Below are 20,065 nucleotides of genomic sequence, written 5' to 3'. Positions count from 1 at the left end.
AACACAACAGAGAGTCCCTGACGGAGCAGGAGAAAAGTGGAGTGCAGAACTCAAACTCAAATTCTAGTAAAAAGACTAGACTTAATTGTTTGATTGAGACTGGAGGGACCCCGGAAGACACGGCCCCCAGACTCTCTGTTAGCCCAAAACTAAAACCATTCCTGAGGCCAACTCTTCAGACAAAGATTAGACTGAACTATGAGACATAAAATGATACTCCGGAAGAGTGTGCTTCTTAGCTGAAACAGATACATGAGACTAAATGGGCAGCTCCTGTCCAGAGGTGAGATGAGAAGGCAGAGAGAGGGTCAGGAGCTGGCTGAATGCACACAGGAAATCTGAGGTAGAAGGGAGGAGTGTGCTGTCACAGTATAGGGAGAGCAACTAGGGTCACATAACAAAGTATGTATAAATTTTTGTATGAGAGACTAATTTGAATTGTATACTTTCACTTAAAGCACAACAATAATAAATAAATAAATAAGAATACAGCCAGGAAAACCCTACTGAACAGTTCTACTCTGCACCACATGGGGTTGCCATGAGTCGGAATTGACTCCATGGCAACAAGTTTGGTTTGGTTTGGTAACAAGAACAACTTATCAAGACAATTAACAACCTCAATAAAAAAGTCTCTGCCTGAGAATATAAACACCAAAAAAAAAAAAAAAAAAAAAAAAAACCCAAAAAACAAAAAACCCAGCATGAGAGGTGCTAGGAAGAAAAAAAAAAAAGCCAGGTAAGATACAGGGAGTGTGGGGCCAATGGGACCGTTTTCAGACAGGGCCTCTCTGAGGAAGTGTGATGTCAGGTGAGACCTGAAGGAGAGAAGGAAATATAGGCAGAAGAGGAGCAATTCAGGGAGTGAAGCACTGGCCACTGTTTAACAACTGGCTCTGGGTGGAGTGTGGAGGAGGGAAGAGGCATAATTCGTAGCATTTGCCAATTTCCATGGTGTAAATATTCCCACCATAGCCGATTTCAAACTACCAATGTGACAACTGGCTTGTAAACTTTCTGCAAGGGACAAATAATGGTGGTTTAGACTAGAAAGGCAGTGGTGGAGGAGGTGAGAAATTATTGGATTTGTAATACAGTTTGAAGGTAGAATCAAAGGATTTACTGGATGTGGGTGTGAGGAAGTGAGATAGATAGCTCCTAAATTTTTGTCCTGCACACCTGGATGAAGAAAACCCAAAACCAAACAGTTGCCATTGAGTTGATTCTGACTCATGGTGACCCCATGTGTGTCAGAATAGAACTGTGCTCCATAGGGTTTTCAATGGCTGATTTGGGGGAAGTAGAATGCCAGATCTTTCTTCGAAAGTACCTCTGGGTAGACTCAAACCTCCAACCTTTAGTTAGCAGCCGAGTGCATTAACTGTTTGCACCACCCAGGAACTCCTGGGTGAAGAGTGGTATTTTTTCCTGAGGAGAAAGCTGAGGGTGATTCAATTGTGGGGAAAGGGCAGTATCAAGGGTTTAATTTTGGATGTGATAGATTTGAGGTGCCTGTTAGACATCCAAGGGAAATCATAAGTAGGCAGTTGTATATACTGGACTCTGGAACTCAAGGGAGAGCTCAGAGGTGGAGATATGTATCTGGGGATCAGTCACATTTGGGTGGAATGTGAAGTCATGGGACTAGGACGAAAACTCCCAGGGAGCAAGCATACAGAGGGAAGAGATGAGGTGGGAGGATGGAGCCCTGGGAGGAGCAGGAGGAGGAGAATCAGCAAAGGCAAGGTGTCCCAGCAGGAATGACAGGCAGGTGGGGTTTTGGCGAGAATGGTGCATGCGTAGGGGCCCTCTTACAGAGGGGAGCATGTACCCTTGCCCAGAGGCTCCAGTAGGAAGACAGGGACTGAAGTAGGAGAAGGACAGGGTCTTGGGGGTCATGAGGACAACAGATGTGGGCAGTGGGAAGAGATGGGAGGCAAGGCAACCAGTGAGGAGGTGACTGGCAGACCGATGGGTCTGGTTGAGGCCACAGGTACAGAGGGTGAAGGGCAAGGGGTAATGAGGCTTGGATGGTAGCCCTGACTTCTGATCCCCAGGAAATGGTGAAGCTTGAGATTGAGGTTATGAACCAGCTGAACCACCGCAATCTGATCCAGCTCTATGCGGCCATTGAGACCTCGCAAGAGATCATCCTGTTCATGGAGTAGTGAGTGCAGCGGTTGGGGGAGGCCCGGGTGGGGGTCCGCAGGCCCAGAAGCAAGCCTGTAGAGGGATCTGTGCACACAGCATTGAGGGCGGCGAGCTCTTCGAGAGGATTGTGGATGAGGACTATCACCTGACCGAGGTGGACACCATGGTGTTTGTCAGGCAGATCTGCGACGGGATCCTCTTCATGCATAAGATGAGAGTTCTGCACCTGGACCTCAAGGTACTGGCACCAGGCCTCCCTGGGAGGGGTCAGGAGCAGCATCAGACCATCTGAAATCAGTGATGTAACCAACCATCCCTCCAGCCTCCCATCTCTCCTTCTCCTCCTCTATCCATTCTTCCACCCATAGATTTAAAAGGGTTTAATCGAGCACTTACTGAGGGCCAGAGACAGAGGTACAACAGAAAGTGGAAGAAGACATGGTCCCAGCTCTCACGGAGCTTCTAGCCTAGTACTAAGTACTTGCTGAAAGGGTCTTTCACGGTCCCACGAGTCCTAAGCTCAGTGTCACCCATGGAATTTGCTAATCAGAGTTGCAAAAGGATTGACTTCAGTGTTGGCACTGATGAATGTTTGCTCATTGATTCAACAATCAATAAATATTTATTGGGGGCCTACTATCTGCCAGGGAGTCTCCGGGTGGTAAAAACAGTTAATGCGCTCGGCTGCTAACTGAAAGGTTGGAGGTTCAAGTCCACTCAGAGGCACCTTGGGAGAAAGGCCCAGTGATCTACTTCTAAAAAACCAGCCATTGAAAACCCTATGAGCAAAGCTCTACTCTGGCTTACACAGGGTCTCCATGAGTTGGAATTGACTTGAAGGCACTTGGTGTTTACTATCTGCCAAGCAGTGTTCTAGGTGGTGGAGATCCAGTGTTGAACAAAATCGATAGAAATCCTTGCTGAGCGACTGTGTCTGAGCCTCAGTCAAATGAGGGTGGGTAGTAACTGTATCTGCTCTAACAGTATAGGGGTGTTGGGAGGAAAGTGACTGACTAACACAGAGCCTGCAGTGTTGCCATTCCTAATGGGGGAGACAAGAGCAGCCCATCTCAGAGAGTATAAGGACAGGGTGCAGCCCTCTGCTCCCAAGGGGTTTCCTCTGGGGGCCCTCAGCTGGCATCTGACCCTAGGGAACAGCTCTTCCTTAGAATAGCTGGAACACCTTTGTTCTTTAGTGCTCTCAAATGAAGGCACATCCCACGTTAGCCAGCCAAGAAGTTTGTGCTTCCAGGCCTGGGCAGCCCTTACCCCTCTCTGGGCCTCAGGACCCTCTTCTGGGCCTGTCTGGGCATATCTGGACAGTCTCTGAGGGTCTGTCCACTCTGGCAGCCTGGGCTCTGGTGGACCTGGGGAGGTGGAGGGTGAGCTGGGTCAGAGGCGGATCCAGGCCCCCTTCCTCCTCAGCCAGAGAATATCCTGTGCGTCAACACCACTGGCCATTTGGTGAAGATCATCGACTTCGGTCTGGCACGGAGGTACCACCGGGGTGGGTGGGGAGGATAGGGTAGGCGTCTGAGGTCAGCAGGGGATGGGGTGGTGGTGGTGGTGGAGGGTGCCCGGGAACCAGGAGCTGTACTCCGAACTCTTGGTCTCTCCCCAGGTACAATCCCAAAGAGAAGCTGAAGGTGAATTTTGGGACCCCAGAGTTCTTGTCACCTGAGGTGGTGAATTACGACCGAATCTCCGATAAGACAGACATGTGGAGTATGGGGGTCATCACCTACATGCTGTGAGCCCCAAGGGAGGGTGGTGTTTATGGGGTGGGGGCTCGTGCGCAGGCAGCCAAGGCCCAAGACTGGTCTTGGAGTGCTGGTGAGGTGGTCTCACCTCCATGGTCTCTCAGTCTGGGTTTTTTTGGGGGGAGTGGGAGTGCTAGGGAGAGCCAGGGAAGGGGAACTTTGTACCCATTTTATAAATGGATAAACCAAGGCTCCTAAAAGCCTTTGGAAACATAAGTGTCCCAGCCCAGGGCTCTGGACAGCAGATCTCGAATGACCCCAGGGCGGGGCGGGGGGATAGCAGACATCTTTTGTGCACTTACCATGTGCCTTGCACTCACCATTCCTCATCTTCACTCTAAGCTTGAGAAGCTGGGATGATTATGCCCATTTTACAGATGAGAAGAGTGAGGCTCAGAGAGGGGAAGTGACTTGCCCAAGGTCACCCAGCCAGATTCAAACCCAGGTCTGTCCCACTCAAGAGGCTGGGGGTCTTTTCAGCACATGGTGCTACCTCCTAGGATCTGTCCCCATCCCCTGATCCCCCAAAGGTGACTCAGTATCTCCAATCTCACCTCCCTGCTCTCCTCCCCACCTCTCCCTCAAGGCTGAGCGGCCTCTCCCCATTCCTGGGAGACGATGACACAGAGACCCTAAACAATGTTCTGTCTGCCAACTGGTACTTTGATGAGGAGACCTTTGAGGCCGTGTCAGATGAGGCCAAAGACTTCGTGTCCAACCTCATCGTCAAGGACCAGCGGTAAGGCCGACCCCAGGAGGCCAACCCCTATGTGTGCACATTGAGCGCATATGTGTGCCGGGCGCACGTGTCAATGCGGTGGGAATGAACCGGGAGGCTGGCTGGGCTCCTGCACCCCATCAGCCTGCCCCCACCATCACCACACTGTCCTCTCCCCACAGGGCCCGGATGAGCGCTGCCGAGTGCCTCGACCACCCCTGGCTCAACAACCTGGCAGAGAAAGCAAAGCGCTGTAACCGACGCCTCAAGTCCCAGATCTTACTTAAGAAATACCTCATGAAGAGGCGCTGGAAGGTACAGCTGGCCTGGGGGCGAGGGGTGGGTGTAGGGGGGAGGGACGGGCTTCCAGGTGGGAAGAGGTCCTGGTGCCAGGTCCCAGGTCCACCAGCTCTGCCTCCGCAGTTTCTGGTGACCAGCCTGGTCCTGCTGGGAAAATGGCAGGTTTCTCTCTTTGTCCTGCCTGGCCTGGCTCCTGCCCTGAAGCAGTGACCTTCCACCACCCCACCACCCAGCCCCAAAACTGGGCCAGGGGCCCCAGGGGCTGGCGCGTCTGGGCTCAGGCTCAGGCTCAGGAAAAGGTCTTTCCTTCACTTTGCAAAAGTTTACTGAGCATCTGCTACTGGGGATACAACAGTGAACAAAAGAATTGAGGCTTTCAGTTGCGTGGACTTCCTTTTGGGGGGCAGTAGGGAGTCATTAGAAGGAGTTAAAACCCATTGCCATTGAGTCAATTCCGACTCCTAGCAACCCTATAGGACAGAGTAGAACTGCCCTGGAGAGTTTCCAAGGAGCACCTGTGGATTCGAACTGCTGACCTTTTTAGTTAGCAGCCGTAGCTCTTAACCACTACACCACCAGGGTTTCCATGAAGAAGTTAAGGCTTCTAGAAGGGGGTCGGGGCGTCATGAGAGGCTGTACTTTGAAATAGGGTAGCCAAGGAGTGCTCACTGAGAAGGAGCATGGAGGTGAGGCGGGGAGCAGGCATGGGGAGAAGAGTGTTCCAGGCAGAAGGAACAGCCCGTGCCAAGACCCCGAGGCAGATCATGGTTGGCAAGTTTGAAGAACATGACTTTCTGTTTTACAGAGGCATCAGTATGACTGGAGTGGCTTGAGGGAGGGGGGTGGGAGGGGTGAGGTCAGAGAAGAATAGGGGGGTAGGGCATGGAGGGGTCTGTCAGCCATGGTGAGGGGTTTATTTTTTACTTGGGGGTGAAATAGGAGTTGTTGGAGGGTTTTGAGCAGAGTGATATGCAGGTCAGGGCTGGCTTCCATATATGTTGAATGAATGAAGAAATTGTTGACTGTGCACACCATGGCACCATTTTGGACACTGCGCCCTCCCTGGTCTCCAGCCCTCCTGGAATGAAGGGGACTTGAAGAAAGACGGAGTCTCTGGGTGGTGCAAATGATTAACAGGGCTCAGCTGCTAATCGAAAGGTTGGCGGTTGAGTCTACCCAGAGGCACCTTGGAAGAAAGGCCTGGCAATCTACTTCCAAAGAATCAGCCATTGGAAACTCTCTGGAGCACAGCTCTACTCTGACACACGTTGAGTCACCATGAGTCAAAATCAGTGGCAACTAGTTAAGAAAGACACCCAGCTTCCCCACAGCCTCTCCCCTGCCCCGGTGCTGACTGGGACCCCTCTCTGCTCTCCCTCATCCCCCAGAAAAACTTCATTGCGGTCAGCGCTGCCAACCGCTTCAAGAAGATCAGCAGCTCCGGGGCACTGATGTCTCTGGGGATCTGAGCCTGCGAGCATGGATGCAGCCTCACAGTGGCCGGGGCAGAAGCCACCACAGCCCAGAAGGCCAGAACAGACAGGCCAGACCACCGGCGCAGGCTGGCCAGCACAAGGCTGCGCCAGACTGGAAGGCTCGGGGCTCCCCACACCCCCGCGCAGTGACCGCTTCCCCGTGAACTGCCTCGGAGTGTGGCCTGGATCCATTCTGCTACCGCCTTCTCAGAGAGCGCTTCGGCCCATCAGCCGCAGCCAGGCCCCACAGTCCCCGTTGAAGCCACTCCCTGTTACCTCCCCAACTTCCCTCTTTGAACTGCTGCCCTGGGACCCCCGCTTTGCCCCTTCTGGCCATCCCTGGCCTAGGCCTGCTCCTAGCTGGGGTGGGGGGTCCCAGGGTGCGGGGCTTCTGTGGTTGGGGATGGGAGGCTCCTGGCGGGGCAGGAAAGCAGCAACGCTGATTCCTGAGGCCCAGCTGCCCGGGAGACAGAGCAGGCTTTGTGAAAGAGGACCTCAATGCCCCCGCCCGCTTCCCCACTCCCAACAGATAAGGCCTAACACACACCATCTGGCCTGGGCTCGGCCCCCGCCCACCTTCCTCGCGACCACCAACACACAGGAACTTCGTGTAAGAGAGAGGGCGCCCGGCCCAGGCCGGGCGGAGGGGGAGGGGAGAAGCCTGGGGGACACAGGAGACCACCCCTGAGCCTGCCTGAGGGCCAAGCCAGACCCAACCCAGCCACTTGGGACTCCCTCCCTGGGGTCACCCAGGCAGGGAGAGGACCCTGGGATGACGGCTCAGGAGGCCCTGGCCCTGGAGGAGTGGTACAGGCCGTCGGGCAACCCCCAACCTGCTCTTGCCTTGTAAATAAATGTACAGGTTGGATGCAGCTGCCTCGCCTCTGTGAGGGTGCGCGCGCCCACGTGTGTGAAGTTATAGACGACCGCTGTCCTGGGTCCTGCTTCGTGCCTGTCGCTTTAGTATATCCTTCCGCGAAGTGTCGTGGTTAGCGACGCAGGCTCAAGCGCCAGACTGCGCAGCGCCAGAACTCAGCAAGTGGCTTCCCAGCTTTGTGCCTCAGTTTCCTCATCTGTGAGGGGGGAGCTGACGACAGCCAACACTTATTGGGTGATTACTGTGTGTCAGGCTCTATTTAAGCACTTTTCTATACATTAATTCATTGAATCCTCTCAACAATGTTACGAGGTAGATGCTATTATTATTCCTATTTTACCGAGGGGGAGACCGAGGCAGATATAGTGAGGCAGAGGATGGGGTGATGGTTGCACAAGTCAGTACAGGCACAGTACTCAGCACAGTGCGGCGCTGTGCTCGGCATGGGGAAGCACTCAGTGGACTCGAGCTGAAAGCCAGGTGCTCTTAGCCTCACTTGACAGATAAGGAAACTGAGGCTCAGAGAGGGAGAGGGTCTCGAAGACTACTCAACAAGTCAGGGGCTGGGGCTTGAAATCAACTCTTCTGTCTCCCAGACTGTGACCCCACCCTGCTTTTCACTAGAACAAGGAGAAGCAGAAAGCAGGGTCCCCAGGTGGAGGCCGGAAGGTTAGACAGCTGTGTGATGACTTTCCTGGGTCTGCTGATGACGCGATCTCCCAGGAGGCCTCGGGGAGAGGGCTGTTCTCTGCCCTTTCCCACTGGCCGCAGCCTTCTCATCCAGGCCTGCAGTGCAGGGGAGGGGGCTCCATCTGCTGAGGGAGGCATTCCAGAGGGCAGGAGAGCTTAACCCTAGCAGGGTGCAGCCTGTGGCTGTGAGGAGAACTGGGTCAGCAGTGGAACTGGCCTGAGTGGGGCAGCCCATCAGCATGGCGGGGGCACATAGGCTCCTGCAGGAATAGCGGAGATAGTGATGAACAAGTATTGAGCACTGCTGTGGACAGGTCCTGGGCCGACTGAGTCTCACAGTGACCCTGCACGTGGATGCTGTGTTATCTCCATTTCTCGGATGTGGAAGGAAGCTAAGCCTCAGGGAGGGTAAGCCCTTGCTCAGTCAGTAGTCAGTGGCAGATGCTCTGGGCCCAGAGCCCCTGCTCTTAACCAATACACTGGCTGCCTCCTGAGAGAGACCTTAGACCTTGTCAGTTCACCAGTCCTTCCCCTGCCTCGTGAACAATGGCCTGGAGGACGAAACCCGGGTCCTCACCCCAGGTCCTCACCCCCACCCCTGCTCTATTCCAGCAGGTGGGTGCGGCATCCTGCTGCAGCAGGTGCCACGTGGGGTAAGATGCGGGGACTATCAGGCCTGAGTCTGGACCTTGCAGGCCAGGATTAGGGTGCCTGGGGAGCCTGGCTTGGGATCTAGGTGGGATGTATGCCTCTGGGCAGGGCCCCCAGGGCTGTGGATCCCTGAGCTCCCGCCTGCCTGCCACCTGCCAGCTGGGCCAGGCCTGTGGTTTCCTCGGAGTGGTTCTCTCGGCCTCGCTGGCCCCCACCCAGGCTGAGCCTCGGCCACACAGAGCGATGAGGAGGCATGGGTCACTGGGGGCAGGGGCGAGAATGAGGTCCAGCCAGAGCCAAGACCCAGGGCCTGGATCCAGCTGGGGGAACCAAGACCAAACCGGGAAGGCCCCTCAGTAGAGACAGCCACAGCTGGGACTAGAACCCAGGACTCCTGCTTCCCAGAGCAAGCCTCAGTTTCCTCCTCTGTGATATGAGGCTCTGCTCTCCTCTGCCACCTCCTGGGCCCGTTGTGCCAGTTGCAGGATGGGAGAGCAGTGCTCATTTGCCGCATTTTACAGGTGAGGAAACAGCTTCAGAGAGGGAAGGTGACTTGCCCAGGGCTACACAGCAAATTAATGTGTGCTGGACAGCTAGCCCACCAGGACCGTGGAACGGGGTGATCACTGCCTCGACCTCTTGCCCTCCCAGGGCACATTTTAGGAAGCTCTTTGTGATTTGTCAGGTGCCTCCTTTGGGCCTCCCTTGGCCCCTGGAAGCAGAGAATAGACGCTCAACAAAATGGATGGAGAAATGGAGCAGAGAGATTTTGCTCTTCAAGGGCCTGAGGTCCACAGAGCACACACAGGGCAAGCTGGAACCATGGGCCCTTGGCTAGAGCTGGGTCTCTACCTGTCTGCAGGCCTGGCCTCCAGCCCCATTGATTTTGCTAGAGCCCCCATCCCTGGCAACTGCAGGGGGAAAAAGATATTTTACCCTAGGAGCCACCCTGTTGGAGGCAGCGAGTGCATGGCTGGTTCAGGGCTGCCAAGCTGGAGCCAGGCCCAAGAAAGGGCTGGGGCCAAGGCTCTGGGTTCTGCAAGTTCCCAGGATGCTGGGATTGTCAGGGGTGCAGGGCCCTGAGCTTCCCCGGCCCCTTGCCTGGGTTCCCTGCCCACCACGTACCAGGGTCATGGGCCCCTCCAGCACAGTGCCATCACAATGCCTATGCTGCGATCTTCCTCTGCAGTGTTCTGTGCCCCCGTGGTGCCAGGGCCCTGACTTCCTCTGCAGTGTCCTGGGCCCCCCTTGTGGGCTAAGAAGAGTTAACACCCTTCATGGGACAGCTCCTCCCGGCTGGTCTCAGCCCAGAGAGCTCCCTCCAAGACCATTTCCTGCCTCTGGGCCTTGGCCAGGACCACAGTGACCACCCCCATGGGCCTGGAAGCCACTGAGGCCGCATCTGGTTTGGATTACGCCAGGGCTGGTGACGCTGCCTTTTCCTGTCTGGGTCCAGTGGCCTCGAATTCCACCGGCCACCTTGGACCCAACAGGGCAGCGGTGGGAAAAGATTCAGCCATGTGACAGGGCCACCCCGAGGGTGTGAAGCAGCCACGGCTGTCCTGAAGGATGTGCCCACCTGGGCCAATCTTCCATCTGTGCAGCTACCCACATACCTGTTCCTCCTTCCTTTCTCCACTCTCATGAGCCACGTGCCAGGAACTGTACCACGTGCTTCCCCCGTATTAACTCATTTTATCCCTGCCCAAGAGTGAGTATTTTCATTATCTGCATTTCACAGATGAGGAAACTGAGGCACAAAGAGTTTGGGGGGGCAAGCCCCGGGCCTCCCAGCCAGTAAGTAGTGGAGTAGGGATGCAAAGCAGGCAGTCTTCCGATCATGCAATCACTTCGCAACCCTTTGTTGAACCCCTACCTCGGCCTGGCCCCAGCCTATAGCCCAGAGATGAATTAGTCATGGTTCCTGCCCTCAGAGGGCTCACAGCCTCTGGAACCCCAGTGGGAGGGTGAGGATCAAGGTGAAACAGGATGGTAACCCAAGAAACCGAGAGGACATGAAGGAGACATTAACCCCCAATCTCTTCTCTCCAGAGGGAGCGACATCCAAGCTTAGACCAAATAAGGAGTAGGGGTTTTCCAGATAAAGAGTGAGGCGAGTGTCCCAGGCACAGAGAATTGCATGTCTAAAGACTTGGAACTGAGAACAAGCATGTCTTGGAGTATTCCAAGAGGGCTTTTGCATAATATGAAGCAGGAGGTAAGTCTAGAGAAGTTAGCAGCAGCTTCAAATGCCAGGCTAAATTGGAGCAATAGGGAGCCATAGAAGGGTTTTAAGCAAAGGAGGAACATAGTAATATCCCTGCCGCCAGGGAGGTCAGTGAATGGGCTAGAAACACAGGAGGTGGGGAGACCAAGAGGAGGCCAGGCTGTGTCTGTTGAAGAGGCTGTAAGAGCTGTGGGAATCCTTGAATGTACAAACGGTTCACACGCTTGGCTGCTGACAAAGTTTGGTGATTTGAGTCTACTCAGAAACACCTCGGAAGAAAGCCCTGGCACTCTACTTGCAAAAAATCAGCCACTGAAAACCCGATGGTGGGCAGTTCTACTCTGACACACATGGGGTCACTGTGAGTTGGAGTCGACTCCATGGCAACGGGTTCTATGAGCAGTGGGAACAGGCGGAAGTAGGCAGCTCTCACATGTCTAAAGAGTAAGACTGGGTTCCAGGCCAGACAGAATGAGGTTCAAATCTACTTATTTACCCTCTCTGAGCTTCAGTTTCCTGTCTGCAAAATGAGGTACTAATAGTACCTGCTTCCCAGGGTCAATGTGAAAATTACATGGGGTAATGTAGGTAAAGTACCTGGTACACGCTGCTGAGCTTATGCTTGTTCCATTATTTCTTGAACCCCTACGATGTTTCAGACACTGTTCTAGGTGAGGACAAGCAGTGACTAGAACAGAGAACAACCCCTGTCCTCATGGAGCTTCATTCTATACACTGTTGTTGTTAGGTGCCGTCGAGCCAGTTCTGACTCACAGCGATCCTACGTACAACAGAACGAAACACCACGCAGTCCTGCGCCATCCTCACAATTGTTGCTATGTTTGAGCCCATTGTTGCAGGCACTGTGTCAATCCATCCCGTTAAGGGTCTTCCTCTCTTTCACTGACCCTCTGCTTTACCCAACATGATGTCCCTCTCCAGGGACTGGTCCCTCCTGATAATGTGTTCAAAGTACATGAGACGAAGTCTCGCCATCCTCATTTCTCAGGAGTATTCTGGCTGTACTTCTTCTAAGACAGATTTGTTCATTCTTCTGGCAGCGGAAATTCATCTGGGACCTAACATACTGGATTATTTCAGGGGCTCTCACTCTAAATCTGAGGTCTGCAAACACAGGCCCTGATTTTAAACCATGCAGTATCCCCTTGTTCTGTTCAAACTACTGCCTCTTGGTCTATGTACGGGTTTCACATGAGCACAATTAGGTGTCCGGGAATTCCCATTCTTCACAAAGTTATCCATAATTTGTTATGAGCCACCCAGTCGAATGCCTTTGCATAATCAATAAAACACAGGTAATCATCCTTCTGGTATTCTCTGCTTTCAGTCAAGATTCGCCTGACATCAGCAATGATATCCCTCATTCCACATCCGCTTCTGAATCTGGCTTGAATTTCTGGCAGTTCCCTGTCGATGTATTGCTGCAACCATTTTTGAATTATCTTCAGCAAAATTTTGTGTGTGATATTAATGATATCGTTTGATAATTTCCAGACTCTGTTGGATCACGTTTCTTCAAAATGGGCACAAATATGGATCTCCTTCAGTCGGTTAGCCAGGTAGCTGTCTTCCAAATTTCTGGGCATGGATGAGCGAGCGCTTCCAGCGTTGCATCAGTTCTAGACACTGGGGGGCAATAAATGAATCTCTAATGCGTTGAGCGTGGGGGGTAGGGAATGTGGTGGTTGGAACAAGACGGAAGGAAGTGAGTGAGCCTTGTAGTGTTAATGGAAGACTGGTTCCAGGCAGAAGGAACCGCAAGTGCTAAGGCGGTGAGGCTGGAATGGAGTGCATCAGGGGAGGATAATAGGAAATGATGTCGTCACACAGTCCCTTGCAGGCCATAGCAAGGACTTGGGCTATAACTTTAAGTAAGACAGGGAGCCCCAGGGGAGCTCTTTGAGATTTAGTCAATGGTCAGTGGATGAATGGGTGACCACGACTCCATTGATCTATTCAGCAAGCTTTTATTAAGTTCTTGCTAGGTCCTTTGAGGGCCCAAATGGTTTGCTATCAGCTACTAACTGAAAGATTGGTGGTTCAAATCCACCCAGCGGCACTGGGGAAGAAAGGCTTGGCAATCTGCTCCTGTATGATTACAGCCAAGAAAACCCTGTGGAGCACAGTTCTACTCTGAAGCACGTGGGGTCACCATGAGCCGGAATCGACTGGACTACAATGGGTTTGGTTTTTTGTTTTTTACAATATGCTTGTTACTGAGTGAAGGAAGTGGGTAAAATGAATGAGGCCGACCCAACCCCTTCCCCCAGGAAGCTTACATTCTAAGGCTGTCCTGTGAGTGTTCACATAAAAGGTGAACACACATACAAATGCATACGTCTACATCGCAACAGGTGGGTGTAAAGGAAGCAAACAGTATACGAGATGGAGAGTAATCTGGGGGCAGCTCACCAGGTAAGGGGTGCGGGGAGGCTTCTCTGATGAGGTGGTACTTAAGTCGGGCTCTGGACGCTGAGAAAAAGCCAGCCAGTGGGGAGAGAGCGTTCCAGGTGGAGGGGACATCAAGGCAAAGGCCTAGAGAGAGAAAAGAAACTTGTGGGAGGAATTGGCCGTCTTAAGGGCGCAGGAGGGTCAGCCTCTCTTATTCACACCCCAGCGAGACCAGGTGGCCTGAGGCTGAGGTAAGGAGGAGGCAGGCCGGGCCTTTCCAGAGGGCACCAGACAGGGTTCTGGCCAACCGTTAAACTTAACAGCCTCTGATCTGTTTTTAGCCTTCTGCCCCACCAGCCGCCTCCCTGAGTCACCACCCAGTTACCAGCAGGGGTGGAGCAGGGTGTTAGGCACCTCTGGACCTGTGGGGTCATTCCTGCTCCCTATTGCCTCCCCAACACACACAGTGGCTGGACATTCCGTGGGGGTAAATCAGGTTAAGGGGACATACTAGGGGCCCAAATATTTATTTTATTACGGTTTCCGTGTGCCAGACTCTGTTGTGAGTGCTTTACAAATATTAACTCATGTAATCTCACAACACCTCATGGGGGTAGGTTCTGTGAGTGTTCACATTTTACAAATAAGGGAAGCACAGAGAGGTGAGGTAACTTGACCAAGGTCACACAGCAAAGAATTGGTTGAGCTGGGATCTGAACCCAGGCAGTCAGCTCCAGAGCTTGGGCTCGTAACCACTACATACACGTCTTCTGACAGCCTGGCCTACAGCTTGACGAGTGCCTGTGTGGGGAGTGGATGTTTTGGCCTGGATTCCTGGGTTCCATACACTCCCTGCAGGCAGACGTGCCAGGCTGGACAAAACAACCTCTCCCTTCTTCCTCATCCCTGTGGCAGCCTCGGAGCGCCTGCCCCTCTGCGGGTGAGGGTCTCCCCACCTCTGGCCAGGGCAGTGTCTGGGCTGTGGGAAGGAGTGTCGAGCTCTGGGCTTTGGAATGCTATGAACCAGGGAAGGAAGCGGGTGGGCCGGTAAGCAGGCGGGGAGATAAGATGTGGGGGGTGGAGGAGCCAGGCAGAGGAAGGCCCAGCCCTGTGGGCAGGGGTGGATAACGGGAGGCAGGAAGACCTTGCCACCTTGCCCCAGGGAAAGCAAAGGGCAGAGGAACAGCAGGTGAAGAACTTCCTGACAGTCCTTCAGAGCTGCCAAACGGTGGTGAGAAGGGGCTGCCTCTGAAGGCGTCAGCACCCTTTTCCTGGGTGGGTGTGAGCAAGCCGAAACTGACATCCACTTGAGGTCATAGAGGGGGTTCAGAAATCAGATGTCTTTTCAACTCTGCTATTTCAAGAATCTGAGCTGCTGTGATTAAGAACCTCTGGAATAATCTGAAAGTCCACCAATTCTACCATTTTAGGATTTGATTTAGCCTAACTCTGCAAGGAGTTAGGAGTCTGTAGGAGTCCCTGGGTGGTGCAAACAGATAAGCGCTCAACCACTAACTGAAAGGCTGGCGCCCAGAGGCACCTCAGAAGTAAGGCCTGGCAATCTGCTCCCAAAAGGTCACAGCCTTGAAAACCCTATGGACAGTTCTACTCTGCACACACGGGGTTGCCATGAGTCGGAATAGACTCGACAGCATCTAATAACAATAACTCTGCAAGGCAACTCAGTACCTTTCTGCTGCTCTAACCTGCTGAGCAGAGGGGCTGGGGTCCCCTCCTGGAGACAGAAACACCTCCAGTGAGGAAGATCCCTGAGGCAGTCAGGTTTGATGACGCCCGTCCCCTAAGAGCCATATACAGTTAAGGTAGCAGTGGGGGTATGATGGATGGGTTGAGAAGACAGTTCTGCTCCTGCCTTGCTGTGTGGCCTTGGGCATGTCACTTGCCTTTTCTGTTCTTGGTCTCTTCATCCGTGCCAAGGTGCTGTCTCTGGGTTGACCCAGCTTAAGCATTCTGAATCTCCACTTGTCCCACCCCCCGACACACACACCAAGGTGGGGGTGGCCAGGCAGGAGCTGGACAGTGTCTGCTGGTCATGGAAAGAATGTGAGGGCAGGAGGCCCAGTGGGTGAGGTCCCTGGGCTGGGCAGCGTGCAGAGGGCAAGATGAGATCATGGTGTCTGGGCCTCCCAGCCTAGCACCGCTGGGCCTGGGCCCTCCTCCTGGTCATCCCCTGGGTCAGACCCTCCCCTGGGACCCAGACCCAGAGAGTCCAGCTGCCCAGATCCCTACCCACTCAGTAACTGAGTGAAACCAAGGCCCAGAGAGGGTGGGCATTGATCCAGCAAGTCCAAAGCAGATGCTGAACCCAGGGGTCCTGCTTGAGGAATGGATGTGAGGGGCTTGTCTTCATCTATTGACTATGCTGGGGGGCCAGAGAGGGGGCTCCAGCACAGAGTTGAGTCTGTGCACCTAGGTGTGGTTGGCCCTTTTGCATGTTCCTCCAGGGTGGGGATAGGTGGACAGGGACTTGGCCTTCTCCCCAAGGCCTCCATCCCAGTTCAGACACCAAACCTCCTCAGGGGGTGAGCTAGGCATGACTCTGGGGACTGCAACTGCAGAGACCTGGACTCCCCCAGCCCAGCCAGTCCCTGGGGCACAGGCTGGGGAGAGACTGCGTTCACCAGGTCTGCAGACCCCTCTTCACTGACGGAGCCAAGAAAAGATCCCCCGCCCCTCTGAATCTACTTGTCTTTGTCTCTTTATCACTGTCTGTCTGTCTCCACCATTCACACACACACACACACACACACACACACACACACACACGCACACACCCCTTGAGGCACACTGGCCTACAGGAGTACACACCCCAGTACTAACCCACACATGTGCCCCCCTTGCCCACGCCCCATACACAGGACGTCTGCCCCCTCCCGACCCATGAAGCTGCCCAGATGAGCCAGGACAGACCCTCATTCCTTCTCTCCTGCTTGGCGGGTTCCAGGGTGGGGGCCAGCAGGCATGGTGGGGAGGAGCCCCCCGCTGGCTAAGCCTTTTCCCAACCCCTTTTGGCTGCAGTTAGCCCCCACCCGCAGATCCCTCTCCACCCCGGCCCTGGAGTCTGTGGGAACCAGACAGTTCAGGCTGTCCAGCCGGCTTGCTTCCTCCAGGGCCCCAGGGGACCTGTGAGGGAGGAGGGAGCGGGAGACGCTGAAGTCAGTGGCCGCCTGCCGAGGAGGGAGGAGGGCCTCTCGAGACGACTGAGCTGCCCATGAAGGGGTCCCAGGCCCTGGGTGCCCAGAGTTCTTTTTTATCTCATGGGACAGAAGACCCTCCAGTCCCCCAGATGTCTACACCAACGACCAGACTGGGGGTGCCCCCAGCATCCCTAGCCCTTCTCTTGTCTTCCCATACCCATGATCCAGATGGAAGGATTGAGGCTTGGAGGAAGGAAGCCATTAGCCTCCGCTTCTCCGGGTACTGGGGTGTGTGGGGCAGTGAGATTTCGGGTCTCTATGTCTGTTCCTCTGGCAGGGGCCACAAACACCCCCACTTCTCCTGCCTCCACCCAAGGGGCAGCTAGAGAAGTTCAAAGGTCAGGGCTCAGTCAGTTTTGATCTGTACCCAGAACAGCCACGCTGCCCTCCCCATGAGAGAAACGCTTCCTTAAAGATCCACCAGGAGACCTCAGAGAGCTAGGAGTTCAGAGGAGGTCCCCCCCATTAGTGCAGGGGATCCAGGAGAAGGAGCCAGGTGCCTCCCTTTTGAGCTTTGGGTTCCTGTCTGTACAATGGGTTGCTGTTATTGTTAGGTGCTGTCGAGTCCATTGCGACTCATAGCGACCTCATATGACAGAGTAGAACTGCCACATAGGGTTTCCTAGGCTGTAATCTTTACGGAAGCAGACCACAGGGTCTTTCTCCTGAGGAGCCACTGGGTGAGTTCAAACTGCCAACTTTTCGGTTAGAAGCTAAGTGCGCTTAACCATTGCACCACCAGGACTCCTATACAATGGGTAGGGGGTGCCTTTTGAACTCTGGCATTCTAGGATTTACAAAAGGCCTCTCTTCTCTGGGGTCACCACCAGCTCCGCTCTGATTCTGGTTGCCACCCCTGTGTGTTCCCTCAAACTGCAGGTTGGGCGCCGGAGGGCAAAGGCAGCCCACGCGGTGCCTTCGGAGCCACACAGGCCTGGATATGAGTTCTTGTCTGCCACTCATTTGCCATCTGGATTTGGAGCGAGTGAGCCGCAAACTCTCTGAGCCTCAGTTTCCACCACTGTAAAATGGGGCTAACATTTCACACCACGCAGGATTCAGTGAGATAATACATAACAAGCCCAGGAGAGAATAAATACCACAGATGGTCAGAGTTCTTAGGACCGCTCATAAAACGGGTGCTGAGTCACAGGGTTCGGGGCTGGAGAATCAGCCCCGAAGGCCAGCCCAGCCTCAGCCCTGCCAGGTCTCTCCCGGTTGCCTCCCTCCTCCCCTCCCCCACTCCCGCTTGCCTCTCTTCCTGGGAAACTCCCTAAGAAAGTCCCCAGCAGGAGAAGGCTTCACGTGGGACATTTCAATCTGGGGGTCCCCTGCCCCGCCACACACCCCACAACCACCACCACCCCACAAACAGCCAGGCGTCCCGGCCCCCACCTCCCGACCATCCAGCAGGCTGACCCTCATCACCACACTGGCTTTATTGGCCCTGAGAGCCACAGAGTAAACCCCAAGGGGCCCCGCCTGCTTCCCCTCACCCCCAAGTTTGTCCTGAGGCCCTGGGGGCCTGGCTGAGCTTTCACTGCTTTGATCCTGGCTTCCTGTCCTGGCTGTCCTTGGCTTGCTGGGGTTCGGTCCTTCAAGAGCTCTCCTGGTCCCATAGTCAGGCGCAGCCTGGAGAGTGGTGGTTGCAGGGGTCCTGCAGGGACTGCCCAAGGCCAGGCTGCCTTCACTCAAAGAAGAACATTCCTGGTGTCCGGTATAGGCAGGGGGTCAGCCCCAGTGGGTAGCCGGGACCTCCCTGGACAGGGAAGCTTCCCGCAACCCAGGGTTCCTTAGGGTCAGCTGGCAGGGGCAGCGGGGCCCGGAGTGAGGCTGATGGGGTGGGGGATGCAGGGGAGGGGGCTGTGGAGGCCAAGAGGTGCTCAAGGCCTGGATCGGCCCCCATGCAGAAATTCAGTGCCTGCAGCCGGCACTGGTAGCTGTTCCCGATGCCTGCCTCGGTGGTCAAGATGGGTGTCGGGGTCTTGCCGAAACCCTCAGGCTCAGAGAAGCCAGCAGGGAAGCCAAATGCTGGGCATGGGGAGGGCGATGTGGCCACAGGGAGCTCCCCTGGGCCTGCCTGCTTGGGTGTGGGCATCTCTTTGGGCTCTGTGGGCAGCTGAGGCCTGGCATCAGTGGTTGCTGGGCATATGCTGGCTGGCAAGGCCCCCACCAGACCCCCAAAGCTTAGGGCCTTGGACTCTTGCAGCTCGAGTGGGAATGGGCACTGCCTGCCAGTTGCTGCGTCAGGAGGTCCTGGGTCCCGGCTGGTCACTCGGAGGGGTCCACGGCGGGTCTTGGCAGGGCCCTTGGTGCCCTCAGCACCTGCCCGCCGGGTGAAGCGCCGGCGTCTGCGCAGGAAGCTGCCGTGCTCGAACATGTCGTGGCAGTCGGGGTCCAGTGTCCAGTAGCTGCCCTTGCCTGGCTTGCGGTCATCACGGGGCACCTTGACAAAGCACTCGTTGAGCGACAGGTTGTGGCGGATGCTGTTCTGCCAGCCGGGCCGATTGTGGCGGTAGAAGGCGAAGCGGCTCATGATGTAGCGGTAGATGCCGCTGAGTGTGGCCCGCTGGCCTGGCGAGCTCTGGATGGCCATGGCGATCAGTGCTATGTAGCTGTAGGGAGGCTTGGTTGGTTCTGACGCCGGGGCCAGGGGCCCAGGCAGGGGCTGCTGCTGCATCCTGGCCAGGCTGTCGGCTGCCAGGACCACAGGGGCCAGGCACTGCATCCAGGGCTGGCGTCCGGTGCAGCCTGCCCAGGCTGGTTAAAAGGCCTACTGGCCCAGCCTCTCAGCCTGGAAAGGCAAAAAGGGGTGGGCCTGCCGGGCTGCCCTCCCTTCCTCCCGGGTCTCCCTCCCCCAAGGCCCAAGAGGGGAGGGCAGGAGAAGCTGGGACTGGGAAGCTGTGAGCAGCTGCCAGGGGTGAGATGGGAGGGAAGGGACTGAGACCCTCAGCCCACATGTGCTGGGGTGGTGGCTGGGGAGGGACAGGATGTGAAACTGAGTGAGACAGGGACAGAAAAAAAGAAAAAGGAGAGACAGACAGAAACAAAGAGAGAGATAGAGACATACAGAGATGGAGAAATAAAAGGAGAGACAAGACCGAGACAGAAAAAAATAGAGAACCAGAGAGACACACAGAGAGAAGATAAATGGTACACAGAGAAAGGTGGAATCACTGTGCGGGGCAGAGAGACATAAAGAAATATACAGAGAGAGACAGGTACAAGCACGAGGAGAGGATGGGGAGGAGAGGGGAGCGAGCGGGCGGACCCGAGAGCTGAGGGAGGCAGAAACTGCTGGGCTGAGCAGCCGGAGAACTGTCATCCCAGGCAGAGTGAGAACGTGAGAAGCGCACCTCTCAAGTCTCCACCCCTAGTTCCCTTTTTCTCCTCTCCTCCTCACAGGCCTGTGGTCTGCTTTCTCCTCCGCGCGGTGCAGAGCCCTGGGGTCACACAAATCCCTGCGCTCTAGCTGGCACTGCGGTATATCGAGGGAGGGGCGCCTGGGAGAGTTCTGCTGTAGCCCTGGCGCCCTCTAGTGAGTGGTGTGGGGAGGACAGCCAACTGGGCAGAGAGACAGCCCTCC

General features: G+C 55.0%; 2 protein-coding genes across 4 annotated transcripts in view; one reads left to right on the top strand and one right to left on the bottom strand.

Annotated features, from left to right (window-relative positions):
- The window catches only part of MYLK2 (myosin light chain kinase 2), a 13,195-nt gene extending 6,797 nt beyond the window's left edge, over positions 1-6,398 (top strand). Inside the window, exons 6-12 of the mRNA XM_004370469.1 lie at positions 2,058-2,167; positions 2,248-2,389; positions 3,577-3,647; positions 3,773-3,901; positions 4,498-4,650; positions 4,812-4,944; positions 6,318-6,398. Coding sequence (XP_004370526.1) covers positions 2,058-2,167; positions 2,248-2,389; positions 3,577-3,647; positions 3,773-3,901; positions 4,498-4,650; positions 4,812-4,944; positions 6,318-6,398 — 819 coding nt within the window. The remainder of the gene's footprint in view (positions 1-2,057; positions 2,168-2,247; positions 2,390-3,576; positions 3,648-3,772; positions 3,902-4,497; positions 4,651-4,811; positions 4,945-6,317) is intronic.
- An 11,499-nt stretch (positions 6,399-17,897) lies between these two features.
- FOXS1 (forkhead box S1) overlaps positions 17,898-20,065 on the bottom strand; it is a 5,218-nt gene continuing 3,050 nt past the window's right edge. For all 3 annotated transcript variants that reach the window (XM_023725432.1, XM_023725424.1, XM_004370468.2), the window contains 2 exons: positions 19,836-19,922; positions 17,898-19,273 (listed from right to left, as the gene is read on the bottom strand). In XM_023725432.1, coding sequence (XP_023581200.1) covers positions 18,167-19,207 — 1,041 coding nt within the window. In that variant the 5' untranslated portion in view covers positions 19,208-19,273; positions 19,836-19,922 and the 3' untranslated portion in view covers positions 17,898-18,166. The remainder of the gene's footprint in view (positions 19,274-19,835; positions 19,923-20,065) is intronic.

This window comes from Trichechus manatus, unplaced genomic scaffold (assembly GCF_000243295.1).
Source record: "Trichechus manatus latirostris isolate Lorelei unplaced genomic scaffold, TriManLat1.0 scaffold00008, whole genome shotgun sequence".
NCBI classification, from domain to species: Eukaryota; Metazoa; Chordata; class Mammalia; order Sirenia; family Trichechidae; genus Trichechus; species Trichechus manatus.
The sequence above is the reverse complement of the archived record's forward strand: the minus strand, read 5'-3'. Positions and strand labels throughout refer to the sequence as shown.